This window comes from Mizuhopecten yessoensis, unplaced genomic scaffold, assembly GCF_002113885.1.
Source record: "Mizuhopecten yessoensis strain PY_sf001 unplaced genomic scaffold, ASM211388v2 scaffold6383, whole genome shotgun sequence".
Classification (NCBI taxonomy): Eukaryota; Metazoa; Mollusca; class Bivalvia; order Pectinida; family Pectinidae; genus Mizuhopecten; species Mizuhopecten yessoensis.
This window is the reverse complement of record NW_018406522.1, coordinates 945353-970405: the sequence shown is the minus strand read 5'-3', so window position 1 is coordinate 970405 and position 25053 is coordinate 945353. Positions and strand designations below refer to the sequence as shown.

General features: G+C 36.3%; 1 protein-coding gene across 1 annotated transcript; it reads left to right on the top strand.

The window, feature by feature from the left end:
• The first annotated feature begins 1550 nt into the window (after positions 1–1550).
• On the top strand, positions 1551–23494 carry LOC110452098 (innexin unc-9-like). The gene is made up of 2 exons (XM_021500421.1): positions 1551–2429; positions 20857–23494. Exons 1-2 carry the CDS (start codon positions 2377–2379, stop codon positions 22055–22057), a joined length of 1254 nt encoding a protein of 417 aa, XP_021356096.1. The 5' UTR covers positions 1551–2376; the 3' UTR covers positions 22058–23494.
• The last annotated feature ends 1559 nt before the right edge of the window (positions 23495–25053 follow it).

Here is a 25053-nt window from a genome sequence, read left to right as displayed (position 1 = left end):
ATTCAGAACGAGTTTATAAAAAAAATGGATTCTACATGCCATGGATAACCAGTGTTCATGAGAACATTTACTGGATAAATTCATGTCAGAGAAATTCGCATTTTCATGTAAAAAGTGGCTTCAACCTGAACATTTCGGAACCACTTACGTCCCACTATAGATTATATGTAATAGACTTCCATACAAAACAGCTAGAGGTCATTACTTTTTCAGTTCTTCTGAAAGAGATCGAACCCAGGACCTCTGTTTCTCTAGTTCGACGCTCTATCGAACGAGCTTAAGAGAATGTTTCAAAGAGTAACAGAAGTTAGCTACTCTATATTTCTGACCTCAGCTAAGGATCGAATCCAGTACCTTTGTTTCTCTAGTTTGACGCTCTACTTAAAGATAATGTTTCCAAAGGTTACAGAGGTTATTATGCCTGCCCAGTGAGCGCCAATGTAACAGAGGTCAATTAATATTAAACAAAGGTCAGTTATTTGTATTACCTCTGCTAAGGATCGAACCCGGTGCCCCTTTTTCTCCAGTCCGACGCTCTACTGAATTAACTTAAGAAAATGTGTTCGGGGGTACAAGAGAGAAGCTTATGAGAACACGGTTAACCACTTTATGTACTGTACATTTATGTCTGCCCAGTGTGCGCCAAAGTAACGGAGGTCAAGTTATATTAAACAAAGGTCAATATTTGTTATCGTCTCTGCTAAGGCTCGAACCCGGGACCTTTGGTTTACTAGTCTGACGATCTACCAAATGAGTTAAAGAAAAAAACTGTCGCTCAATAACTTAGTGTATGATACGAACGACACATATACCTCAGTATCCGGAGGAAAAACGCCAGCGCCTCAAGGTGTCACAAAGGGCGAGAGCACACATTGACCGGCTCCATTGAATCTTTGTATTTCGCAAACGCAAGTAGAATTCGCGTGAACGCATTTTAATGGAAAAAAATGTGTAATATGTACCAGTCGGTTTAAAATACTGACAATCTATCCAATTCTACAAATGTAAATGGTATATGAATAAATGATTGTGGTAGAAATCAATCTATGAATGAATGATATCATTTACAAAATCAAATTTCATTTTCAGAGATAAATGCTAGTAATTCCACGCTGACCAATTAATACGAATGATATATAATGAGGAATGCTAAAAAGGCAACGATCATAAATTTGCACAAGTGACATAGATATTTAATCGTATTCAATCATATCGCCGGGTATACTTAATTAATAGTTTTTTTATTTTTCCCACTTGTACAAAGTATAGATTGTAGGAATGACTCAAGAATTCCGAGATCACGTAGATCACAAATAGATTAGATGACATATTTATCCCACTCATTTAAATAATGAAAGCACACAATATGACATTACGCCTACGTCTTTTGATATAGACATCTGATGTCATATGGATTTATTGCGCGGTGACACTGTTGATTTCCCCCCAGGGTTCCACAATGTCAACCGGAAGTACTTTACTTCACACACGTAACTAAACATATCTTAGGAGCTTACTTCATTAAGCACCAGGGGAATCGTGTGCGTTACTTTCGTTAAGTTGCGTTTTCCCTTTGCTGCCTTATGCATATATATACCTGTAGATTTCCTGTGTGTGCACAGACCCACTGGTGTCTCTCTATAATACACACAGGGGTAAACACAGTTTACATGGCGCTTACGTCACAGACATGATCAGTGATCGAAAACGGGCGAGATCTTTAAATACGAGAAGTCTTTAATATCGTTAAGTTCTAGATCACATGCCGTCTAAGTATATTATATATCTATTCACGAGATCTGACCTCGAAGTCAAAGTAGGGGTTGACATTTCGAGTATGTGTACGTGGTTAAATACGACGTAGCCTGTTCAATTGTTTCCACTGTGAGCTCTCCGAACCGTATTAAATCTCTAAGTCTTTTTAAAGGTACAAGCGGTGAGGGATTTAAATTGACAAAATTATAAAAAAAATAATTATAAAGAAGTTGGCCTTAGTCCAAATTACCGTAAGTATATACTTGGTATAGGGACGGTTTTGCTCTGTGTGTTCTGTGACAGCGACTATACAGACAGGCCCATACCGGTGTTTCAGCTAGCTACTTACGAACCGTTTCCAACATGGCCGGTCAGGTACCAGCTCCAGATTAGCCCTGGAACGTATTCTTGGATTTGTTACTGGAAAAAGAAAAACATTTCTTTGACGAAAGTTTGAATATCAGTTATTCGATAAGAGTGTTTTGAAGAATACTTTCCCATAAGGAGAGTAATATCTGAGCGTCACTTACTAACGTTTCAGAGCGTCAGTAGTAGACTTAAAGTCTACGAGAGTTTTAATATTTTTGGATTTGTTGGTGGTTCCAAGCCAAACCAGCCAACATGGGAAACGGACTATGTGTGGAGACTGGCAGTTCTATGACAGTGTTCGATTGGTACGTATATGGTCAGCAGTGACTAGACTGGACACTAACAAAACGTGTGTATTTACTAACAAAACCCAAAAACCTAACCCGCTGTTTACCTGCTTGTACAACTATCGTTACAGCACGTACGGGGTCCAATCATGCGAACGTTAAACGCCTTTGTATGCTTCATATATTGTCAATTTCAATACAATTTAAAGTTTAAACTAACAACATTCTAAAGAGTAGGGCGATGGTTATTTTTAACATATAGCTTTAAAACATATAATGTTACAAATAAGGACATTGTTTCTATACTTTTCACAACAATCATTTCTTCAAAAACACAATTTAAACAAACTGCTACCGTATAACTGAACATGTCTACAAAACATATGTGATGTTGTACCTCACATGTATGTTACTAAGTTAATAAAAAATAAAAATCAATTTAGCAGCATACTTATACAGAACATGTACTATTAAGTTTCCTAGTTTGCCGTGAAATTGCGGTACATATAATATTAGTACAATGCCATGTTACAACGCCCGTTTACTTTCTCTTTCGTCGAGTCATGTTAAAAATCCTACACTTGAATCTACAGCTGTCCCCGTTATCAAACCCGTTTACAAAACAACGCCGTATCCAACTGGAGCCACGCGACTCGGGGTATGTTTAGAAATAGCACGCGCATGATATACCGAAGAACGGACACACGACTAGAAAGGAATAGCTACGACATTGTTGTAATACCGGAGACACAGAGCCACTCTCAGACCCTTAGTGCATTCTCAATGCTTCATATTCTCCTACCAAGGTTTATAAACAATTTATAATTCCTACTAGAAAATTATCACTAACATACAAATAGTTTTTTTATTTATCGTCGTGCTACGATCCTTTTGAATGTTATCATGGGTAGGATTTGTTAAAACAAAAAGAAATCATGATAATAAAAGATGGAAATTAAAAGTAGAAGTACACATGAAGCTGCCAATGCTTCGAGTCGTGTGACCCCCTCGTCGAGTCCTGGGGTCTTCCCCAGCACAGACCCCGCCAGATGTCTCTCCTCCGCATGTTTCTGACAATATCATATATCACGGATGAGAATGTAAAAATTCTCTGACACTCATGCACAGGGAGTAGTTATATACTGTATGAACTAATTAGTCCGACACAGCCGATAATGTAATTACCAATAACACACAGAATGCAAGAACTGGAAAAAGACGGGGTTTTACTAAAAATAATGCGTCCATTTCCACCACAACACGCACTCCTGAGATAAGCTCTACACATTTGTGGAGCATTTCTATCAGAACGAACCGTAATGTNCCCCCCCCCCCCCCCCCTCACTTGCATAGCTATAATAATATTTCATAGTCAAAACACTTAAGGTTGTATGTTACCTTGACGTAGTATTGTGTAAGAGTCATCTCCCTTAATTTTAACTTGTTCTAATAACCAATTTGTATTAATCGAAGACAACATTTCATAGTGGTTAACCATATTATATCATATTTGTATAGATACTTTGTTTGAGAACACTTTTTGAAAAGAGATACATTGTACATATCGATGTAATGTAGCATACGTCCTTAAATATCCTTATATGTGAACTATGTTAAAATGTGGCTTGTGTGAGAGTTATCTCCCCTGAACAGACACCCTGTTAACACTTTCTAATAATCTTCAAATGCCATTATAAATAAATTAAATATGTCATTAATAACATCAGCGTGTGGCATTCGTGTGGTAAACAATTCAGTTAAAACCAGCATACAACATAAAATGGATAGGAAAAGCAAGTTTAAAACATAATAATGTAGCATACGCCCTTAACATGAACTCGGGTTGTGAAGCAGTCAGTGTACAGACCACAAATTACAGCTTTATAGCTCCCGCGTTAATATGTTATATGTTTGTCTACAGTAAATATCTAGATTTTGTATGAACATGCCCTGTATCATGAACTTTCCTTCAGAATATTCCTCAGCTTTAGAGAGGCATTACTGAAACTGGAAGGAAAATTTGTTTTGATTAATAACTATAATTATGCTTTCATGTTGAAACAAAGCTTAAATCAAGGAATTCCCTTTGTAACGGAACGCTTCATAAACAAGGGCCGGTAACAAATCTGACATAATTCCTAAACAATGTGTGTCAAATCTTCTCCTAGTGCAGCGAGATGTAACGTTGATATAGATGCTCCCGAAACACACATAGAAGAAACAGAATGTAAGTTCAACATACACGCGCATATGCACATGTGTTATGCATCAGTGTAATTATGAATAGAGGAACTAACAGCAAACACAGGAAACAGAAACATAATTAAACTTCCAAAACCTAACAATGGCGAATATTATCAATAAAATCGACAACGAAACAACTTGCAGGTATACATTCCTATATATTATGGAATTAATTATGTTAGTCTACCGTCCCAAACTTATCTTTTCGCCCTAAAGAACATAGACTCTGCCTAATCAAAACTACACCAGCAATCCCGTTGCTCAGCAACATTATGAAAACAATTCATTACAGGTTGTGTTGGTAAGATGCTAAATTGAAAATTAAGAAACTGTTTTGCTACTGTTTGGTTTAAAACACATTTCCCGTCTCCACAGTAACACTTATTCATTCGCGCAGAAAGTTGAGGTGAGATTCCTTTTGGTTAGGACTACTAACAATTAAGCCGAAGGTGAACCCTCTGTCAGTGTACGAAATGGTCTTTACATTTAGCTATTAACATCTTCCTACATGATAGGAAACACTTTCAGAGTCGAACATTTTGACACATGTTGTATGAAGCACTGACATGTTCTCCTTGAATCCTGAACAACCTCATGCTCTGTGATCTAGTCTCGGGTAAGGAAAGGGACCAATTCATGTTACATATGTTTACATTGTTCACATACAGACATATTACAAAGTATTATCCTAAAACACATCGACCTTAAAACATATAAACATACTTTGGAACTGAGGAAAACATTTACTTAGACGATGCATCATCACAAACAAATTAAGGAACACTATCGTAAGTTGGCCCTATTCGTTGTACGACCTTCGCCTTTGCATAATCAATAATCATTGGGCACTTTCGTCGTATGATATTAGCCTTTTTATAGCCCATACTCATTGGACACTATCGACGTACGACCCTTGTCTTTGTATAGGCCATACTCATTGGACACTATCGACGTACGACCCTTGTCTTTGTATAGTCCATAATCATTGGACACTATCGACGTACGACCCTTGTCTTTGTATAGTCCATAATCATTGGACACTATCGACGTACGACCCTTGTCTTTGTATATGCCATACTCATTGGACACTATCGACGTACGACCCTTGTCTTTGTATAGTCCATAATCATTGGACACTATCGACGTACGACCCTTGTCTTTGTATAGGCCATAATCAGTGGGCACATTCGTCAAATGATCCTAGCAGTTGTATGGCCCATCATCATTTGACCCTATCGTCGTACGACCTTATCTTTTTTATAACCCATAATCAGTATACCTCAAACGTTGCACGCCCTTAGCTTTCATATAGTCCATCATCATCGGACACCGTCTTCACACGATCTTAGGTGTTGCATAGCTCCATCAATAGAACATACAGACACCCTATGACCCTAGCTGATTTGTAGTCCACCACTAGTGGACACTGTCGTATGATGTTCTGCAGTCCTGCCATCAGTAAAATAACCAGCTCCATATGATACCAGCTATTGTAAAACCATACAAATCATCTAAACGAAACAAATTTGCAAACTAACAGCTTACAATTAGAATTTCATACCTACAATGTAATGCACAAACGTCTTAACATAAATTCTATGTTGGCCATTGTTTACGTTCAACTAACCACATGTCCCTGTTATTGTGTTTTCCTTATTTACCAAACAAATGTAACGATGCAGACATATATGTTATAAACAAACACGAACAAAGGCCAATTTCAATATTATGGTAAGGTGATAATAAAAATAAAAGTGATAATAACAGTTGAGACATTGTGCTTTACTTTTGTTACAAAACAATGAAAATATGTTTACCGATACAGATACATGAATCATAAACTAACTCGCACTAACTAAAAAAACAATTTCAGCGACAAAGAAACACCTAGCAAACTGCCATCAACAATGGGTTCACATCTCAGAAGGACAATTTCAAAAATGTCGATAGGTATACCAGTTATCTGTTGTGTTTTCCTCTTGATAAACATAATTTCAAATAAACAGACACAATGGCATTTCTGAAGCGGAAAGTTTATCCTCCCGTGGGCGACATTAACATTTTTTTGTCATGTGAACATCTGCTCGAAACCCTAAACAAATCATGTCATACTTAGGTCCTGTTTGGAATTAATGTTTTTGTTTGTTTCAATGAAACGTGTTTGATAGTATTATACAATGTCGCCTTGATTAATCCGGATTGCGATAATATCACAGATTACGTGTGTCCCAATTCTTGTTTAAGTCAATTACCATTTCCAATTATCTTTTTTTTCAAACTAGTTCTTTGTTATAATTCTTTCAGTTTTGAACAAAAGAGCATACTAACGAGAAATAACAAGGTACCCACCACTAATACATAGACACGTGCATGCTGTTATTGAGTGAATATGATAAACCCCACAGTGTGTTGGAACTGAAATATAAAGGTTGATATAAAACTACCAAAACACAAACACATTAGCTACATTAAAGCAAACTGAAAGAAATTATAAATCCTCGCCAATAATTCGGAAGTGACATCACGTGCACCGGAAATGAAAGTGTATTTTACACCACATGTGGTACCCGCTATGATATTTCACGTCCGACCCAGGAAACTGTCATCTCAAATCGTTCAGTATGATTAACACTGCAACGTGAACGTGTAAACGTTAAGTATAAATTATTTATTACAAAATAAAATGTATGTAGGATTATTTTAAAATCTTATTTCCTCACATCATGATATCGTTGATCCAAGGTTATTGCAGGTTATATTTAAAGAAAACACACCTACAATGACTACTGTTTTGTTTGATATGAAAAGGTAAACCTCTTCACTGTTATCTTCATATTTATAATAAGGCTTGTTATAGTCACTTTGACTACAGATGAATTCAAGTTCCTCCAAACTATGGCCTAGCTCTATGGTTCTCGGTTGTTTTTTCTGTTCTTACTTTTCTTAAGCTTAAGTCATAATTTATCATAAAACGCTTTATCAAATTTTAAAATGAATTCGATACAACACGTAGTGGCTATTTATAATTCAAACGAAAATGGGGATATAGTATGGGGGTACGACATGTTCTTGCATTTTGACAGATCAAAAATATTCAATTTTATCTTGATCAACAGGACACAATCAAACATATCAACTAATATTTTTTTTATTCTATATAACCTATCACTTTTTTTCAGAACTCTTTTTAAAAGTTACAATCAAATACAGCCCCCGCAATGTTCAGAATTGATAGTGGTTAACCATATACAGCATTTAATTAAAGAGTTTTTGAAAACTTGTTCCACCTGATGGTTTAACGATCATGGTGTTACGACCAGCATTAGTTGTCTTACCGCTACATTTAGCATTTATTGTTTAACTAGTATCATTCGTTGTGCCACATTTAGTGGACATTGTTCCCCGGGTAGAAACAACCTACCATCTGAGCCACAATTAAACACCCGTTTATTACCTCGCTCTGATGATATATCACACAGTTTAAACCGGTAGGTTATATAGATATATAGGTATATGCTATACATCCTGTACACCCATTTGTACACAATGTTTATTTGACATACAAAATTATTCATTTCCGCTTATTTCATCCAAGATATTTGACAACATGTTTTTTAAACAAAGACGACCACAATTGAAGGAACATCTGAAATGGTTAACTAAATACATGTAATAGCCTTCCAGGTTGCTTACTTTAGTGGCCAAACGGTGTAGTAAAACGCCTACTTTATTCGACTTTCTGCATCGAAAAACTAAGTTTTGGAAAAAAGATGCTCCCTTACCTCGTATTTCTATAAATTGTTTCCTGCACGGGATGGCTTGTACCTTTTTAGAACTATTCGATATTTATGTTAAGATTGACAGTCCAATTGCTTAACATTGAAAAGATCATAAACTCTTTAAAATGTCCCTTTAACGATGTCTGAACCTGTTCTTTATGACTATTTTCTTCTACCAAAAGATGAGTCTTGCTTGATAACCCTATTCTATTCAAAATTTGATAAGTGACCAATGATTTTCTTAGTTCAGACAAGCATTGTTACTGGCATGAAACCTAAATTAAAAGAGGTTACAGTCTATATGTCACATGTATATCTGGTTGTTTTCTTACCTGATGAGTACTTGTGACAGATTCACAGATTTGACAAGTTTCAAGTATTTCGAAACACTAATCTGGTAAAGGACAATTCTGGTAGCAAGTGGCTGTTGACATTTAGTAACCCAGTGAGGTTTTGTAAAGAAATACGCCAGGTCCCATTGAGTCCCCCCTCTGACACAATAGTAGGCCAGGCATTCTCTATAAACTATATTTACTTTACAACTTACTTTTAAATATGGCTTTCATTTATACTTAATCATAACCTACGAGGATATCAATTGAATACACAATTTTCAACCTCGAATAACCCTTATGATAATAAAAAGTTTCACTGTGACACAATAGCAGCGTACCCCCCTATTCATAAGACAGTAAGTTCTAAGGTAAACACAAGCTTACCGCGGGTCAAATCCTGAGTCACCTTCAGTGACTTGGCATATGTATGTGTAAGCAAATACTGTTACTAACTTATGTTTTGTGGGATTTATATTTCCGCGTAGAACTGCTAGGATTGTCTCTGAAACATTTCACATGCTTTTCTCCTTATAAATAATATAGAAAATGCATCTGTTTCATACAAATACATTAATCTAACATAAACCTCTCGTTTTCATGCATCAAAATTGCTATGTTAGTGTTTCCTAGGCATATTTGAATAGTCGTCAATAAGGCAAAATAGAAAACTATCCATGGAAACATAAAATGATCATCATATATTTTATCGCACAGTTTCCATCGTGCGCACATCGCACATCGTGTAACGTTGTGCGATCCCACAACTATTCGTGAGAATTTATTTAACGGCCGAAGGAGAACTAAAACTTGTGACTGAATAATGTCCTTGTAATAAACGGGAAAATAATTCAATTTTTATTTGCAGATGACATGGCAATATATATATCTCGACCTATTATTGCTTATGTATAATTCTTAAACACTTCTTGACTCAAATGTAGCCATCTTCAACTAAAAATGGACACTCCTAAAGTTGATAAGTAGCTTTTTTGGCAGGTTGGTTTAACAGCCAACGTTTTCTATATTATACAAGTGGTATATTACTCATACGATATTGAGAACGGAAACATTTGAGGTAAGTGTAGATTAATCTGGATTAATGACCTGGTATTTATCCTTATGTTATTTAAACAAAATACTTAAAAATGCCATTCATGTTCAGTTTCCTATTTAAGCTTAGTGTAGTAGTATAACTGGCACAACAAACATAGGATACATTGTAATCATAAATATTAGTGCTTGATCTGATATATTATTTGTTGTATTAATAAATCTGTTAGGGCCCGCGGTGGCCAATTGGTTAAGGCGTCTGACATTCTGTTACATTTATGTACAGCAAGCCATCCACCACTGGGTCGCGGGAGTCGCAAGGTACTGGCCGTAGGTCGTGTGGTTTTTCTCAATGAACTCCGGCTTTCCTCCAACACGGATACATGGCACGTCCTTAAATGACCATAGCTGTTTATTATAGGACGTAAAACACAAAACAAAATTAACATGTTATTCTATAACAAATTATAATCAATATTTTACATAACATTAATGTAAAAATAGCTAATAGCATAGCTTCCAGGGCTTTACAGTAGACGGAGACATACAAATGCAATATCTGATTCTAGTTTAATAAAGTAAACTCTATTTTGACGAATTCATTTACCTGTATTGTTCTTCTTACTAAATGCCAGATACTTGAGCTAATGTTTATTTTTAGATATCTACAAAGTGGGTAACATAGAGATCTCGACAGCCTGATCCAGGGTCGATTTATTCAGAATATAGGCCACTTTGAGATAACCTAGTCAATAACTGTTGGCTCTTTGAACACTGTGCGTCAAATCTAACACTATCAGATATACCTGTCTGGCGCATGCACCATTGATTAAATAGTACATTCTACTACCCTTACCTTCAACCCGACATTACAGACTTTTCACAAAAGTATAATAAATATATTCTAATTGAATTTAGTGACCGAATTTTATTATTTGTTATCCAGAAACTATTACGTCAAAAGTCCTTGTTTGTCACTTGCTATGATAACAATATAACTAATTAAGATTGCCATAGGGTTGCCATGGTATTGTAAAATGAAGGATTCACACACAGGTAACTGCACCTTTCAAATTTGGTAATAGATGCTGCATCACACACATGATTCGTCCTTCCAGGACTCATCGGTAGTTCTAGGGGCCAAACAAGTCGGGAATCTAAATTAGGACAGACATTGATCGTAGCACCCTTTGATTTATGAGATTACATGACCATGAGGTTTTCCCAAAAATGTCACAACATTTTAATCAAATGATACCATTGTACCGTCGCACTTCAATAACCATTGTGTTGTCAATAAACTGGAACGTTTAACACTTATACATATACATTATACATTGATACATATATATCAATTACTTAAAGTGTATTAATCTATTTTACAAACGTATGCGATGTCTCTGCTACGATAGTGCTGAATCTCGTGTGTAGTTTAATGGTTAAATAATAAATGTTTAAATACTGCGATAATATCGCGAGTTCAAAGGTTTCTGTGACACTTGTTCCGTGACAAAGATATATTAGTGTTAATAGGCAACAAATAATTACCGTGAATTATCTCCCCTTTGCGGAACAATCTACCCAATCAGATACTGTTATCTATACTATATATATACAATGCTACAACTTACTTAGGGTTAATGTAACCTATAGCGGAACCACTTTCTTGGGTTATATCTGATATTAGGCAAAATCTCCGATACTACTTCACAAAACACATTCTATAGGGGGCGCTGCTACACTAAAGCTTCTAAATGAATTTAATTTACTTAAGGTTTGTGTATTTTTTAATTACTTGTCATTTTATTGAAAAATGTGAATGTCAGGCATCTAATAAATTATCTCAATGTAGCAAGACATCTACGCTTTAGCCATTCTCTTGTCAATTCCATTGGTTTATTTGTTAATGTATATTTTTAATGAATCATGTTTATACTGTACGAATGGAAACAACATTTTAAACCACTGTATTTTGAGCAACTGACTGTCGAATGCAACACTGTATAAGCTGGCCGTAGATGTATTTTTAATGTCACTGCGAACTACACGGACTGTGTAATAGAGAACACAGTCATAAAACAACTCGTTTGTTACATATGCATTCCAATATGCTGACAGACTCATTGTTGTAGAAAAGATGTAAAAAAAGTGTGCTGAGGTGTCGTTATAAATAGCAACGGCATTGAAAATTACCTGTTCGTATTTTTAGCACACGACACCCTACACAATCTAAACAGGAAATCCCAGTGCAAGTCATAAAGTTGGAGGATCATTACACTTCACGACCTTCATGTCAAAGGCATTTCAGTGTTATCTTAGTCACACTATTGGTTTTGATATCGTAACATGATAAGGTTTCTGTTTAAACGAGAGTAGGATAGCACAGTATCTATATACATGTAGATAAACGTGGCGACGTAAATAAAACGCTCATCGTAATATTATATGTAGTGGTGACGTGTATCTAATTTAAGAAATTGTTATCTTCAGCATTTCTGGAACTTTATGGAATGCGTTTAGTAAGGTCTATTTAGAGAAGTGTAATTGAGGTGACCCTTAAAATTTTCACTTAGCTACAAAATATTACAGTTCTTGTAATTGATGCAATAAATATTCCTACATCGTGTAAAGATGGGGTCTCATCACTTTTCTGCTTGATACAGTTCCTGAAAAGTAGTTATTTTTAAGTTTAACTTTTGACATTTTTTCAATATTAGTCTCAGATATAGGTTGCAGATTTATCCAAGGGAGGCCGAACAGTTTGAGATTAAACTCCAGTAAAATTTCAATAAAATATTAACATAATAGAACAGTGTGAAAATAGCGAGTAATAACGGCGATCAGGTACTTGTAGCCCAGATGATTAAAGAGTGTCTGTCTAGAGATTAAAACACTTGGTTCGAATCTTGGTCTGTTCCCAGTTGTATTTTTCTCTCTCCTGTTGAATAAACTTAAAGCAATATGGAAACGTTACTTGACCTACAAGAAGTTGGGCAGAAGTATTTTATCAAGTGTACCATCATGTCGGCATTGCCATGGATACGACAGATGGAAATATAACGTTACGTAATATATAACAAGATGTTCTTAAAATCATGTTCTCTATAATCTCTATTCACATAATTACTGATTCATTAAACCAAATATTACACATGTATTCTATTCGACGATGAAATAGGTTTTACAGGTTGGCGTATTTAACGTTTACTTTCCCAGCACATTGAACTTATACCCCAGTAAACCATTGATATATGTAGACCATTTCTGATGTAAATGTTAGAAAAGGAAACATCGACTGTGGGGAAAAAACAAGGTGATACTAAATGCCTTAATTACTCTGGAGTAAGAGCACGAGGCACAGCCAAGAACCGGTAGATTGATTACATCGCTAGGGTGGCTTGTACCAGAGGTTACATTCTGTTAAGTGAACATAGCGCTCCCTGTGTAACATATTGTTTTTGGCGGCCTAACTACACGGGGTCATTGTAACAAGCAATACATTTAGATAGCGTTCGATTCCACCCTGACCTTGTAGGTTATAATATATATATATCAGTGTTGTTGATTTTCGATGTTTGTGCAGGTATAATGTACAGTGTAGTTTATGTGAAAAAAGTTGTACTATGAGCTATCTTAACGTTAAAGACTGATTTATTCACGATACTTATGGAGGGTGGGGATTGGTTGAATTCTCGGGGATGGGGAGGGGATATTAAGACGTAGCGTTCTTTTTTATATTACATAAGTGTTCATAAGTGTTTTTTTTACCTAAATCGAAACTTGTTTTAACCTGCTGAGTTTTTATAATGATTTCCCATTTGTGATGAGGTGAATATGAAATAATCTGGATGATATGATCAGAATTCTTTCTAGAAGGATGGTGAATTCAGCAATTTAAGGACGTATTTTATTTTATTATTTTTGAAATACATATCTGGTATCTGTAATACTCCGAAATGTTTGGTGTGACAAAGTACGAGCTTGGTGGTGCCGTGTTTCTAGGAACTTTACCAGTGTAGTTTATGGCTTATTTATATAACACCGATAAACAAACATAAAATCATAGGTTTTAAACATGACTCGATGTCAATAACTGGATAAGGTAGAACTTTCCTGGAATACAGTTGATCATCGTTCATTCTTACATCAGTTATCAGTTTGTCCCCCACAACCAGCGCCTTTAGGGACAGATTTACAATATAACCTTGCCACCTCATGACCTTACTATCTTGATTCAAAGTGGGTTATCGAGGATCCTTTTTCAGCGTTACATGTATGACTAACACATAACACTAAACTTTGGCCGTATTGATTTTTATACTTGCACTTAATAGCCTCAAAACATTCCCCCAGTAATCCAGTACTTTTGAATAACAAAATAGAAAACACTTACCTTCGTTGATTTTTGTTTTGATATTTTTTGCTTGCTTTTATAAAATGAAAATAAGTAAACAGACTGCATGAACTACTGCTGATGAACAAAAACAGCCATAATTTTAACAATAAGACACTGCGTTGATATCATTGCATTCATTCCAATAAGATTTTCTCAATGACATTAATTTAAATATGCAGTCATCATAAAAGTGTATAGAATACCTACTCGATCACATATTATACAACAGAAACGTCATTAATTAGTTCATATTAATTATCGATTTGTTACTAAGCTACAAGTAAGTACATGATATTTAGCCGATGACGCGTTTGTAAGGTTACATGTTGTTATAGATAACGCTGGGATCCCCAATATGCCAGCGTTTGATGTAATACGGGCGTTATCAGGATTAATGCTAAGGATAACAAACTACAAACTGCTTGTAACATCAGTCGATATCTAGATAATAATAATAAACAACATAAAATGGTCAACATGTAGCATTATTAATTAACGTTGCATATCGCCCTAATAAAGAGGAGTTGCTTACGCTTAGTTTTATTTTGTATATTTGTTTGTTTGTTTGTTTTTTAGCTGAGCATTGCTAGTGATATTTAACACACGGATAACACACAAATCGGAATAAGGACATATGAGACATCCTTAACGTTTTCGTTGAACCTATTGTAACGTTAAACACAAATAGTTACAAGATGTCCGACGTTTGTGAACGCTATAAATACATTTACAAACACCAGTCCTCACGGGAGCCAGGTGTTATCACTTTCTGTGGGAATGCCGCTTCTACCACACACCAATGATAACAGATGTCTACCGGGCAGACGTTTACTTGTGCTACTTAGAGAAACCGGTATCATTTACCATGTTTGTTACCATTGATCTTCGTGATTCATATTCTCCTTGTGTTATGTGTATGCACAACGTTATCGCCTTTATTGCGAACTGTTCAATATCCTGTTTACCGAAAAGTGATGCCGTCATCACCAAAATTTTGTCATAGCGAAATTTTTGCTGTGTTGTATAAAGGGAAGCATTGCAGTGCCGTAACTAGTCGTGAGATGCTATACTATGATATTCCGTCTTTGCGTATTGCAGAGTTATCTTCTCTTGGGAGCAGGTATTGATTGTTACGTCACTTGTTTGTGAGAGTTACGTCATCAATTTTTGAGAAAACAATGTCATTTTATCACACAAACCAATGACGTAACAATCAATACCAGACCCCAAGAGAAGATAACTCTGCAATACGCAAAGCCGGAATAGGCATACGGTAGTTTTAACTGTCTATCTAAACAATTACGGGATGCGGGACAATACGGTAGTCTTATCGGCAGATTCACAATATTCTTAACGCCCCATCAACACAATTATGAAATTCCGGGTCCAAACAGCCATGTTAATGGCACAATTGACATAATGTGCCAATACAAGGTAGTCTAAGCGGCCGGTCAACGGACTATGACCATAAAGGGCCCCACGAAAGTATTAAAGGACCGTCAGCAAAATAAAGACAATGTATAGTGTTTACTACTGAACAAAACAATTTGGTCATATACGCCACACGATAGTCTGAACAGTCCATCGACACAGTATGGTCATACAAGGACCATAGGACAGTGTTTATGTACCGTCAACACAATTGAGTCATACCAAGACCACACTATAGTCCTAACAGCTTATTCACATCTTTAGGTCGTGCAGGGCTCACGTGTTAGTCTTAACAGCTCAACACTATTGGGTCATACAGGGTCTACATGTTAGTCTTAACAGTCCATCAACATACATAGGTCGTACAGGGACCACCTGGTAGTATTTACGGCTCAACACTATTGGGTCATACAGGGTCTACATGTTAGTCTTAACAGTCCATCAACATACATAGGTCGTACAGGGACCACCTGGTAGTATTTACGGCTCAACACTATTGGGTCATACAGGGTCTACATGTTAGTCTTAACAGTCCATCAACATACATAGGTCGTACAGGGACCACCTGGTAGTATTTACGGCTCAACACTATTGGGTCATACAGGGTCCACATGTTAGTCTTAAAAGTCCATCAACATACATAGGTCGTACAGGGACCACCTGGTAGTATTAACGGCTCAACACTATTGGGTCATACAGGGTCTACACGGTAGTCTTAACAGTTCATAAACCTACAAAGGTCGTACAGGGACAACCTGGTAGTATTAACGGCTCAACACTATTGGGTCATACAGGGTCTACACGGTAGTCTTAACAGTCCATCAACATACATAGGTCGTACAAGGATCACCTGGTAGTATTAACGGGTCAACACTATTGGGTCATACAGGGTCCACATGTTAGTCTTAACAGTCCATCAACATGCATAGGTCGTACAGGGATCACCTGGTAGAATTAACGGCTCAACACTATTGGGTCATACAGGGTCCACACGGTAGTCTTAACAGTCCATCAACATACATAGGTCGTACAGGGATCACCTGGTAGTATTAACGGCTCAACACTATTGGGTCATACAGGGTTCACACGGTAGTATTAACAGTCCATCAACATACATGGGTCGTAAAGGGATCACCTGGTAGTATTAACGGCTCAACACTATTGGGTCATACAGGGTCCACACGGTAGTCTTAACAGTCTATCAACATACATGGGTCGTAAAGTGATCACCTGGTAGTATTAACGGCTCAACATTATTGGGTCATACAGGGTCCAAATGTTAGTCTTAACAGTCTATCAACATACATGGGTCGTAAAGGGATCACCTGGTAGTATTAACGGCTCAACACTTTTGGGTCATACAGGATCCACATGTTAGTCTTAACAGTCCATCAACATACATAGGTCGTACAGGGATCACCTGGTAGTATTAACGGCTCAACGACATTTGGTCATACAGGGTCCACACGGTAGTATTAACAGTCCATCAACATACATAGGTCGTACAGGGATCACCTGGTATCATTAATGGCTCAACACTATTGGGTCATACAGGGTCCACACGGTAATCTTAACAGTCCATCAACATACATAGGTCGTACAGGGATCACCTGGTAGTATTAACGGCTCAACACTATTGGGTCATACAGGGTCCACATGTTAGTCTTAACACTCCATCAACATACATAGGTCGTACAGGGACCACCTGGTATCATTAATGGCTCAACACTATTGGGTCATACAGGGTCCACATGTTAGTCTTAACACTCCATCAACATACATAGGTCGTACAGGGATCACCTGGTAGTATTAACGGCTCAACGACATTTGGTCATACAGGGTCCACACGGTAGTATTAACAGTCCATCAACATACATAGGTCGTACAGGGATCACCTGGTAGTATTAACGGCTAAACACTATTGGGTCATACAGGGTCTACACGGTAATCTTAACAGCCCACCAGTATAAAGATATTATACAATACCACACAGTAGTCACACAGGCTCGTCAATACAACTCGACGGTACAGGAAACGCATGGTAGTTTCAAAAACCAATCAATACATTAAGATCTTAAAATGTCACACCACATTGTACAACTGAGTGAAGGTTGAATAAAAAGGGCTGAATAGAAAAGCCAATAGTTCAAATGTTAATGAAATTGTGTAAACAAATCAATTTTGGTGTATTGATGACAATACACAAACTAAGGACAATTAATCTGGTTCGAATCCCATGGTTAAAGTTTTTGTCACATCTTACCTAACTTCTGCACTACACATAGGTGATGAATTGATCATAACACTTGTCGCCATTTTGTCCCAAGCCATACCAAGTGGTCATATTAAAAGCTCACTATCATATAGTAGCATCGCCATACTTGTTTCTAGCATTAAACCTTTATACTCTTCCCCGTCTAAGTAAACTTTGTGTACCCCATTACAGCCACCCATCACTTTGACAAGTTATAATGAAGCACTACATCACTTGAGACAGGCGCCAGTAGATCTGCGGCACTCTTAAAGCACTGGGCGGAGGTTTTAATGAGATATGGCCGCCTACAGAGACTAGTTTTAATATAGCACCACATTGTTTGCCCAAATTCCTTTGTACTACTTCAAAATATGTTTAATATTAACTATACCAGTATTTTTTTTATATTGTTCACGATCTTGTGAACACGTACTTACCATGAGATAATCTTAGTCAATTCGCTATTATAAATTATTTATAGTCGTGAGTACTTTCGTCGTAAATTTCGCAAAATATTCGAAGTTGTCCAGTGAACCAAAAAAGAGATATTTAAATCTTGTTGAAATATGTCTGATAGCATATTTACTGTAAGTTCCCATCAGCTTTGTACATTTATAATATCGTGATCTTTAGAGTGGGATAACAGAGTTACACCACCAAAACATTATACAACTAATTCAGACCTGGCTAGGGAACTACAGGGGGTCGCAACCTACGTAATACCATATGTTACATTACGTTCTTCACTGTAAGCATAAAACTAATTACTGTTTTTTTCTACCTCAATTCTATAAATAGATCTTTGTAGGTATGTTGTTTTGTAAATATCACTGAAAGAGGAATATATCCTTTGTTTTTCTTATTGAGCCCAACTGAGACGATTGAGATCTAAGAAATATGTATCGTTTGTATACTCCTTGAAAAGCAGGTCATCGTGCATCGATGATTGTGGCGTTCCTCCAGATACCTTTCAAATACGTTTTCGTTTTTCTGAAGGGTTAATCAAACTATCCCATACAGATACATTGTACTTAAAACAGTATATTTTAAGTAAGAGTTTGAATTTGTGATTAAATACGTTCGAATAAACAGTAAGAACTGTAAGTAAGGATAGGCGACGTGAATTGTTCTTTGTAATACTTAATACTCGTATATACCAGAAAGTCAGTGCTAATTGATCATACACAACCCTACAATTATCTTCAATTTACCCACGTTAACATTGCATTAGGTAATTCAATACAATACGTTATAAATGAAACATTAACGCATATATGTATAGGTATATTGCAAGAGATACTATTTTGTAACAAACAGCAAATATAAATGATAATGTATCAGCTTTTATCAGTCAACATTTCAAGAGTGACCACATTAGGGTCATATCTGATCGTAGAGTCGAATGGATAGCACACCTGTTACACAGTGGTAGGACACAAGATGGTGGACTGGTACGTAGTTTATCCCTGTTTTTAATCCCAGCCACTTTATGTTTCTCATCTCCATACTCGTTGGATAGATCCAGGGGTTAATACAGACTTATTATAACCCACTGCTGGGTAACACACTGGACCTTACTTCCAATATTTGAATTATGATGTCAAATGACAATGTTTGTCGACTTCATCTTCAATGATACTACATGTAAAAGTATATATCAGGAAACGTGAATATCAACATTTTCTTTAGAAACAGTACTTTGCAGGCAGATTGCTATATATATCCCCATTACATTAATGAATTCACTACAAACGAACCCGCCTACACCTATATTTCAATAACAATGGAATTAACATTTAACCCATTCACCCCTGTAATTTCAAAATGAACTATTCCAACATTTGAATTGGAAGAGTTTAATGTGTCTTCAGGGGTTAATGCGTTTAAGCCGTTACTCCTTACATTTCAATTTTTAAAGCATATCTTAATACTTACAACATAATACTCAAAATGTGTTTGCCGACTTTAACTTTGATGCAATAAACATGAACAGGGATGTCAGGTCCAATTCGAGCCAGTTGACGTTACTTAGTAGATTAATAGAATCTTCCCCTACTTTGAGGGTGTGACAGAGAAATCTCCAACCCGAGGGGTGAAATTTGTTGGTTGTCCAACCCGAGGCTCTGCCGAGGGTTAGACAACCAAAAAAAATACCCCGAGGGTTGGAGATTTCTCTGTTACTCCCTCCATGTAGGGGAAGATTATTTTTCTCTTATCCTATTAGTTTAGTCACAGCTCAACCAACAGTAGTCTGCCATGTAAGTAAACAAAGACACGTGTTGGGTACACTGTATGGATATCGTCATTCACTTTTGATGACGTCACAATTACCGATGACGCATTTTAATGACGTCCCATTTGAACACGTGCTAATCGGCACGAGGCTATCTCCCCTTAGGGGGTGACAAGCTGGTATTTCCCGGCTAAAACGGGAGACACACATATGAAAGTTGGGAGAAAGCTAACTCTAGACCAGGCAGGTGTGTCGCATTAGGGAACGTTCAAAGTACAGATGGTATCAAAATGAGCTTATCAGTACTGGAACCTTTCATACTAAATTGAAGTGCTACTTTCGTACTAATCTGTATTTTCATGGCCTAGGAATTATACTTTCATTTTGCTAATATGCATTTGTTAACGAAAAATATGCTATAAATAATATGAAGTTGTAATAATGAAAATCTGGTTGTGTTCTTCCTACTGATTATATTGCATTGCTATTGTATAATACAGAACATTAAATGAAATGTCCCCTGAAATTAAAGGATTAGAATTCTTAATAAGATACACGAGAAAAATATAAACAAAATTTAACAAAATAAATCTTAGAAACTTGAGTACATGTTTTACAGAAAATAAGATATAATATATTTCCATAAATAACTCCTTTTCAATTCAAATCATATTAGGATTTTTTTAAAATTTTTAATGCCTTGTTATTATTTCTCTTTCCCAGGCTCGACCATGTACTCGGGACAGTCGGACATACCATAGGACTCAAGTCAGTGTATGATGACGACTTTATCGACCGCTTAAGTCACTATTACACAGTGATAATACTGATAATATTTACTGTTATAGTGAGTACTAATCAATACGTGGGGGACCCCATTGAGTGTTGGTGCCCAGCAGACTTCACAGAAAATCGGGTGGAGTATACTAATTTCGTCTGCTGGGTTTCAAATACGTATTACATCCCGATGCAGCATCAGATCCCGGTTGAACTTGAGGGACGCCGCCAGAAGGAGCTGACTTATTACCAGTGGATTCCAATGATCTTACTCACCATGGCGCTTCTTTTCAAACTCCCCCGGATGGTCTTTAAAGTATTTTCGGCCGCTTCCGGTATCAGTTTGGATCGTCTTTGTACGCTGGCAAAAGAAACACAGTATGCTAACCCGGAGGATAGAGAAAAGAAGTTATCTTACATCGTCAAATATCTTGACCAGTGGATGGAAGGGGTCACTCAGTTCAGAGCAGGAATGTGTGTCAGATTCCGTCAGAGGGTCGGTCAGGTCTGTTGCTTCCTGTGTGGACGTCACTATGGTAACTACCTGGTGACCGCAGTGATGGCGGTAAAACTGCTGTACCTCGGTAATGCGGTAGGACAGCTTTTCCTGCTGAACGCGTTTTTGGGCACGAGCTATAACGTTTACGGGTTTGAGGTGTTAACCAATCTTGTAAGTGGGGATGACTGGACTTATTCTCCACGTTTTCCACGTGTGACCTTGTGTGACTTTGAGATTCGACAGATGACCAATCTGCAACGCTGGACAGTTCAGTGTGTACTGCCGATAAATCTCTTCAACGAGAAAATCTTCATCTTCATGTGGTTTTGGATCGTGTTAGTTGCCGCATTATCGGCATTTTCATTTGTCATTAACATTTACGCTGTCATCTTCCCTCAACATCGAAGGTCTTATCTACGGAAATATCTCCGATTAAATGACATGTACAAGAAATCAGAACTGGACAAGAAAGTTGTGAGGAAGTTTGTAGAATCCTATCTACAACAAGACGGAGTGTTTGTGTTACGCGCAGTTAGTAACAATGCGAATGATGTGATCGCTTCAGAACTCATCAAACTGCTTTACATAAATTTCAAAGAAAAAATAGCAAAACAGAGAAATTCAGTAGAGGAGCATAGCAATGTATGACAGGCGTTTAATAATACACGTGATCTTTGATTTTTATGACCTCATTGTATATATCGTAATTGAACCAGCACTGTATATATCATTCGAGAAGATTATTACAACTGATAAAACCCATACACTTAGAATATAAATAATGATAGTAGCTAGCATCAGTGGCATTCTTGAATTGATAAAAAATATATTTAATAATCCCTATCCAGAATACAATTAGCGAAAACGGGTTGAAGGACCTACATTGGTTGAGTGCGGAATTCCCCTTATATTTTAGAAATTGTATATGTGAAGGTTGGACTCTCCTACCTACTGCTGAACTTTCACTTTCTTGGCAGCAACTCCTCTTTGTTTACGAACCAAAACGCGTTAAACGACTATAGATGCTCAAACCAACAATTATCGTTTTACTTTTCTTACATAACCTGGTGCATCATTGAATTTGATTTTTTTTTATGTCTAATATCTGCTTTTTAATATGTTTGCAACTGTAAACATTTTCGCCAATTCGCGACTTATAATATTAGCAAATACAACTGAGTTCATGATTTTGTTTCTAATTTATGGAGAGAGAAAAAAAGAATTAAACATATGAATATGTTGTTTTCCTGTCGAAAGTCCTGTTATGAATTTGATAACGGTATAATACGGTAACGAGCTTTGGTTGTTTATTGGTTAATATTTAACCTCATATGTATGTCCATCACGTGATTATATGCTTTCTGACACAGGTAGCAGCTTGGAGTGGCTGTACTTGCCATTCATCCAAAGTTATACTTGTGTTCAACAAATTTCCTCATTTTTCAATGTAAAATTGCAAATTGTACATTTTTATTTAAATCAATCGCTTAGTTTAATAATTCGCCACTTTAGTGATTCTACGAATCCTAGGGTAGATTCACACGTTACACGCCTAACATTTTTTTATGTTAAGTGAAATCCTATACAATATAAAATACCTTATCTTTTCCAACCAGAAATACATATTTTATGATAATATTTTAAATCTTGCTGCTCTAAAATAACTTTCACATGGCAAAACTCCATAATAACGGTATCTATAAACCTGGGTATATACTTTACAATGGAACAAATATTTAACTTGTTCATACTATATTTGCAGTATGTGAACGTGGATTCAATAGATTAAATTATCAGAGTTTATAGTGTTTTTAATATATTGATGCCAAATTTTATTTATTATGTTGATTTTTTATTTATATCATATTATATTTTATGTTATTAGCGTTAATTTAGCTATGATAGTTTATGCAGAGGATTTGTTTTCCATTTTTGTTTGGTGTGAAATGTTACTTTTAATACTGCAGTTATTTTTCCGACAAGACAACTTTCATGTGTAAAGCTTCAAACAAGTTAATGTTATACATGTATCTGTTACCAAGTAATATGGGGCAAAGAAGTAATTCCAACAGTGTGGATAAGTTTAGGTTGTCAAATTTTCGGAGCGATCCGCTCCTTTATCAAGACACAGTGAAACAGAACAATTACATGTACATATACGTCATATTACAAGAAGATAGAACTGATATACATTGTACTATAATTGAAAATATAGCTATTATATAAAACCAATAGTCCTCTCCCCTAAATCTAAGAGCATCGCGGACAAGGAACGCTGATGTAAAGGACCTATTCTTGCGCAAGATACACTATCACATAAAGTGAGTCAACGAGAGATAAACACCAGAAAGAAGGGACGAGGTATCAAAAACGTGGAACATGTGCATGTGGGAATCTGGACTGATTACAGAAACGACACGAAAAAGCTATGTCACTGTTATTCATGGTAACTTTGTCGGAGGAAGTATAAATAATGATAGCCGTTCCTAATTAACCAACCCTATGGATGGTTTTGTAGCTTTTTTAAGGATAGGAAAGTTGGCATTATTTGTCTGAATGTTTGAATTTTATCAATTACCATCCGTAACTCACTACATTTGTAGCGTCGGTTTCAAAGCTCGTTTAATCCCTCGCCTACTATTTCGTTATCAAACTGTTGTAAAACCACATATCCTTTTCATTTATTTTCTTAACATTTGTATTTTAACAAGTATACAAATATTTGCGTTATTTTGCATTCCCTCAGTATCATTTTACTGATTAAAGTTATTTCATATAAATTCAGAATATATCAAATAGTATAAATTTACTCTATAGAGTTATTACACCGCGATATTAATGTAATATCAGATTGTTTCAATGAATGAACGATTTTGTCTGTGATACAATTACATATATCGTAATATTATTCAGAAAGTTTTATTTGTTTTCTAATTGTCTCCGTTGGTTTTTGTACATATGTACGTGTGCTTGTGTGTGTGGTTAGGTTGGTGCGAAACGAAGTGCTAGTTTGGTCGTGCATATATAAAACAATATTAAATGGGACCACATAACCAAATACTACCCACACCGACCCTTCCGCCGCCCCATCGCAACCTTTCTCAGCCCCATATCACCTTACCACACCCCAATTCGTCCATAACCAATATTTTCTCAGTGCACAAAATAGAATTTAAAAACTAAACCTGTTACATAAAATATCAAAGTCTTAGTCCCTTCCCAATAATGGTGTTTAATATACCATTCCCTTTTAAGCGGCTTGTCAGGTCCCACCCCTTTTGAAGAGGCGTGACATACACAATTACAAGTGTACCTAATAGGCCGGGTCGTTTTAAAGATTAGGGTGTGTCATAAAATTGCCCAATAGCAGTATATTATTGTATTTGTTTACAGGGTAAGCCGAAATCTATTTTGAATGGTTCTGTGGTCCCTATTGTAAAAAATAATGTAGATACATGTGTTGTATTCTTAATAACATACATAAATAGTAATGAGAACATTTTCATTCTGGTTTGTTCGATTTGAAAACAAGTGAATGTTCGCATTTCATTTATTCAGAATGCATTCATGTTTCAGTTACTTTATAAAGTGAATATACATGAAACACAATTCTGCGAGATAATCCAAAACTTATATATAACAAC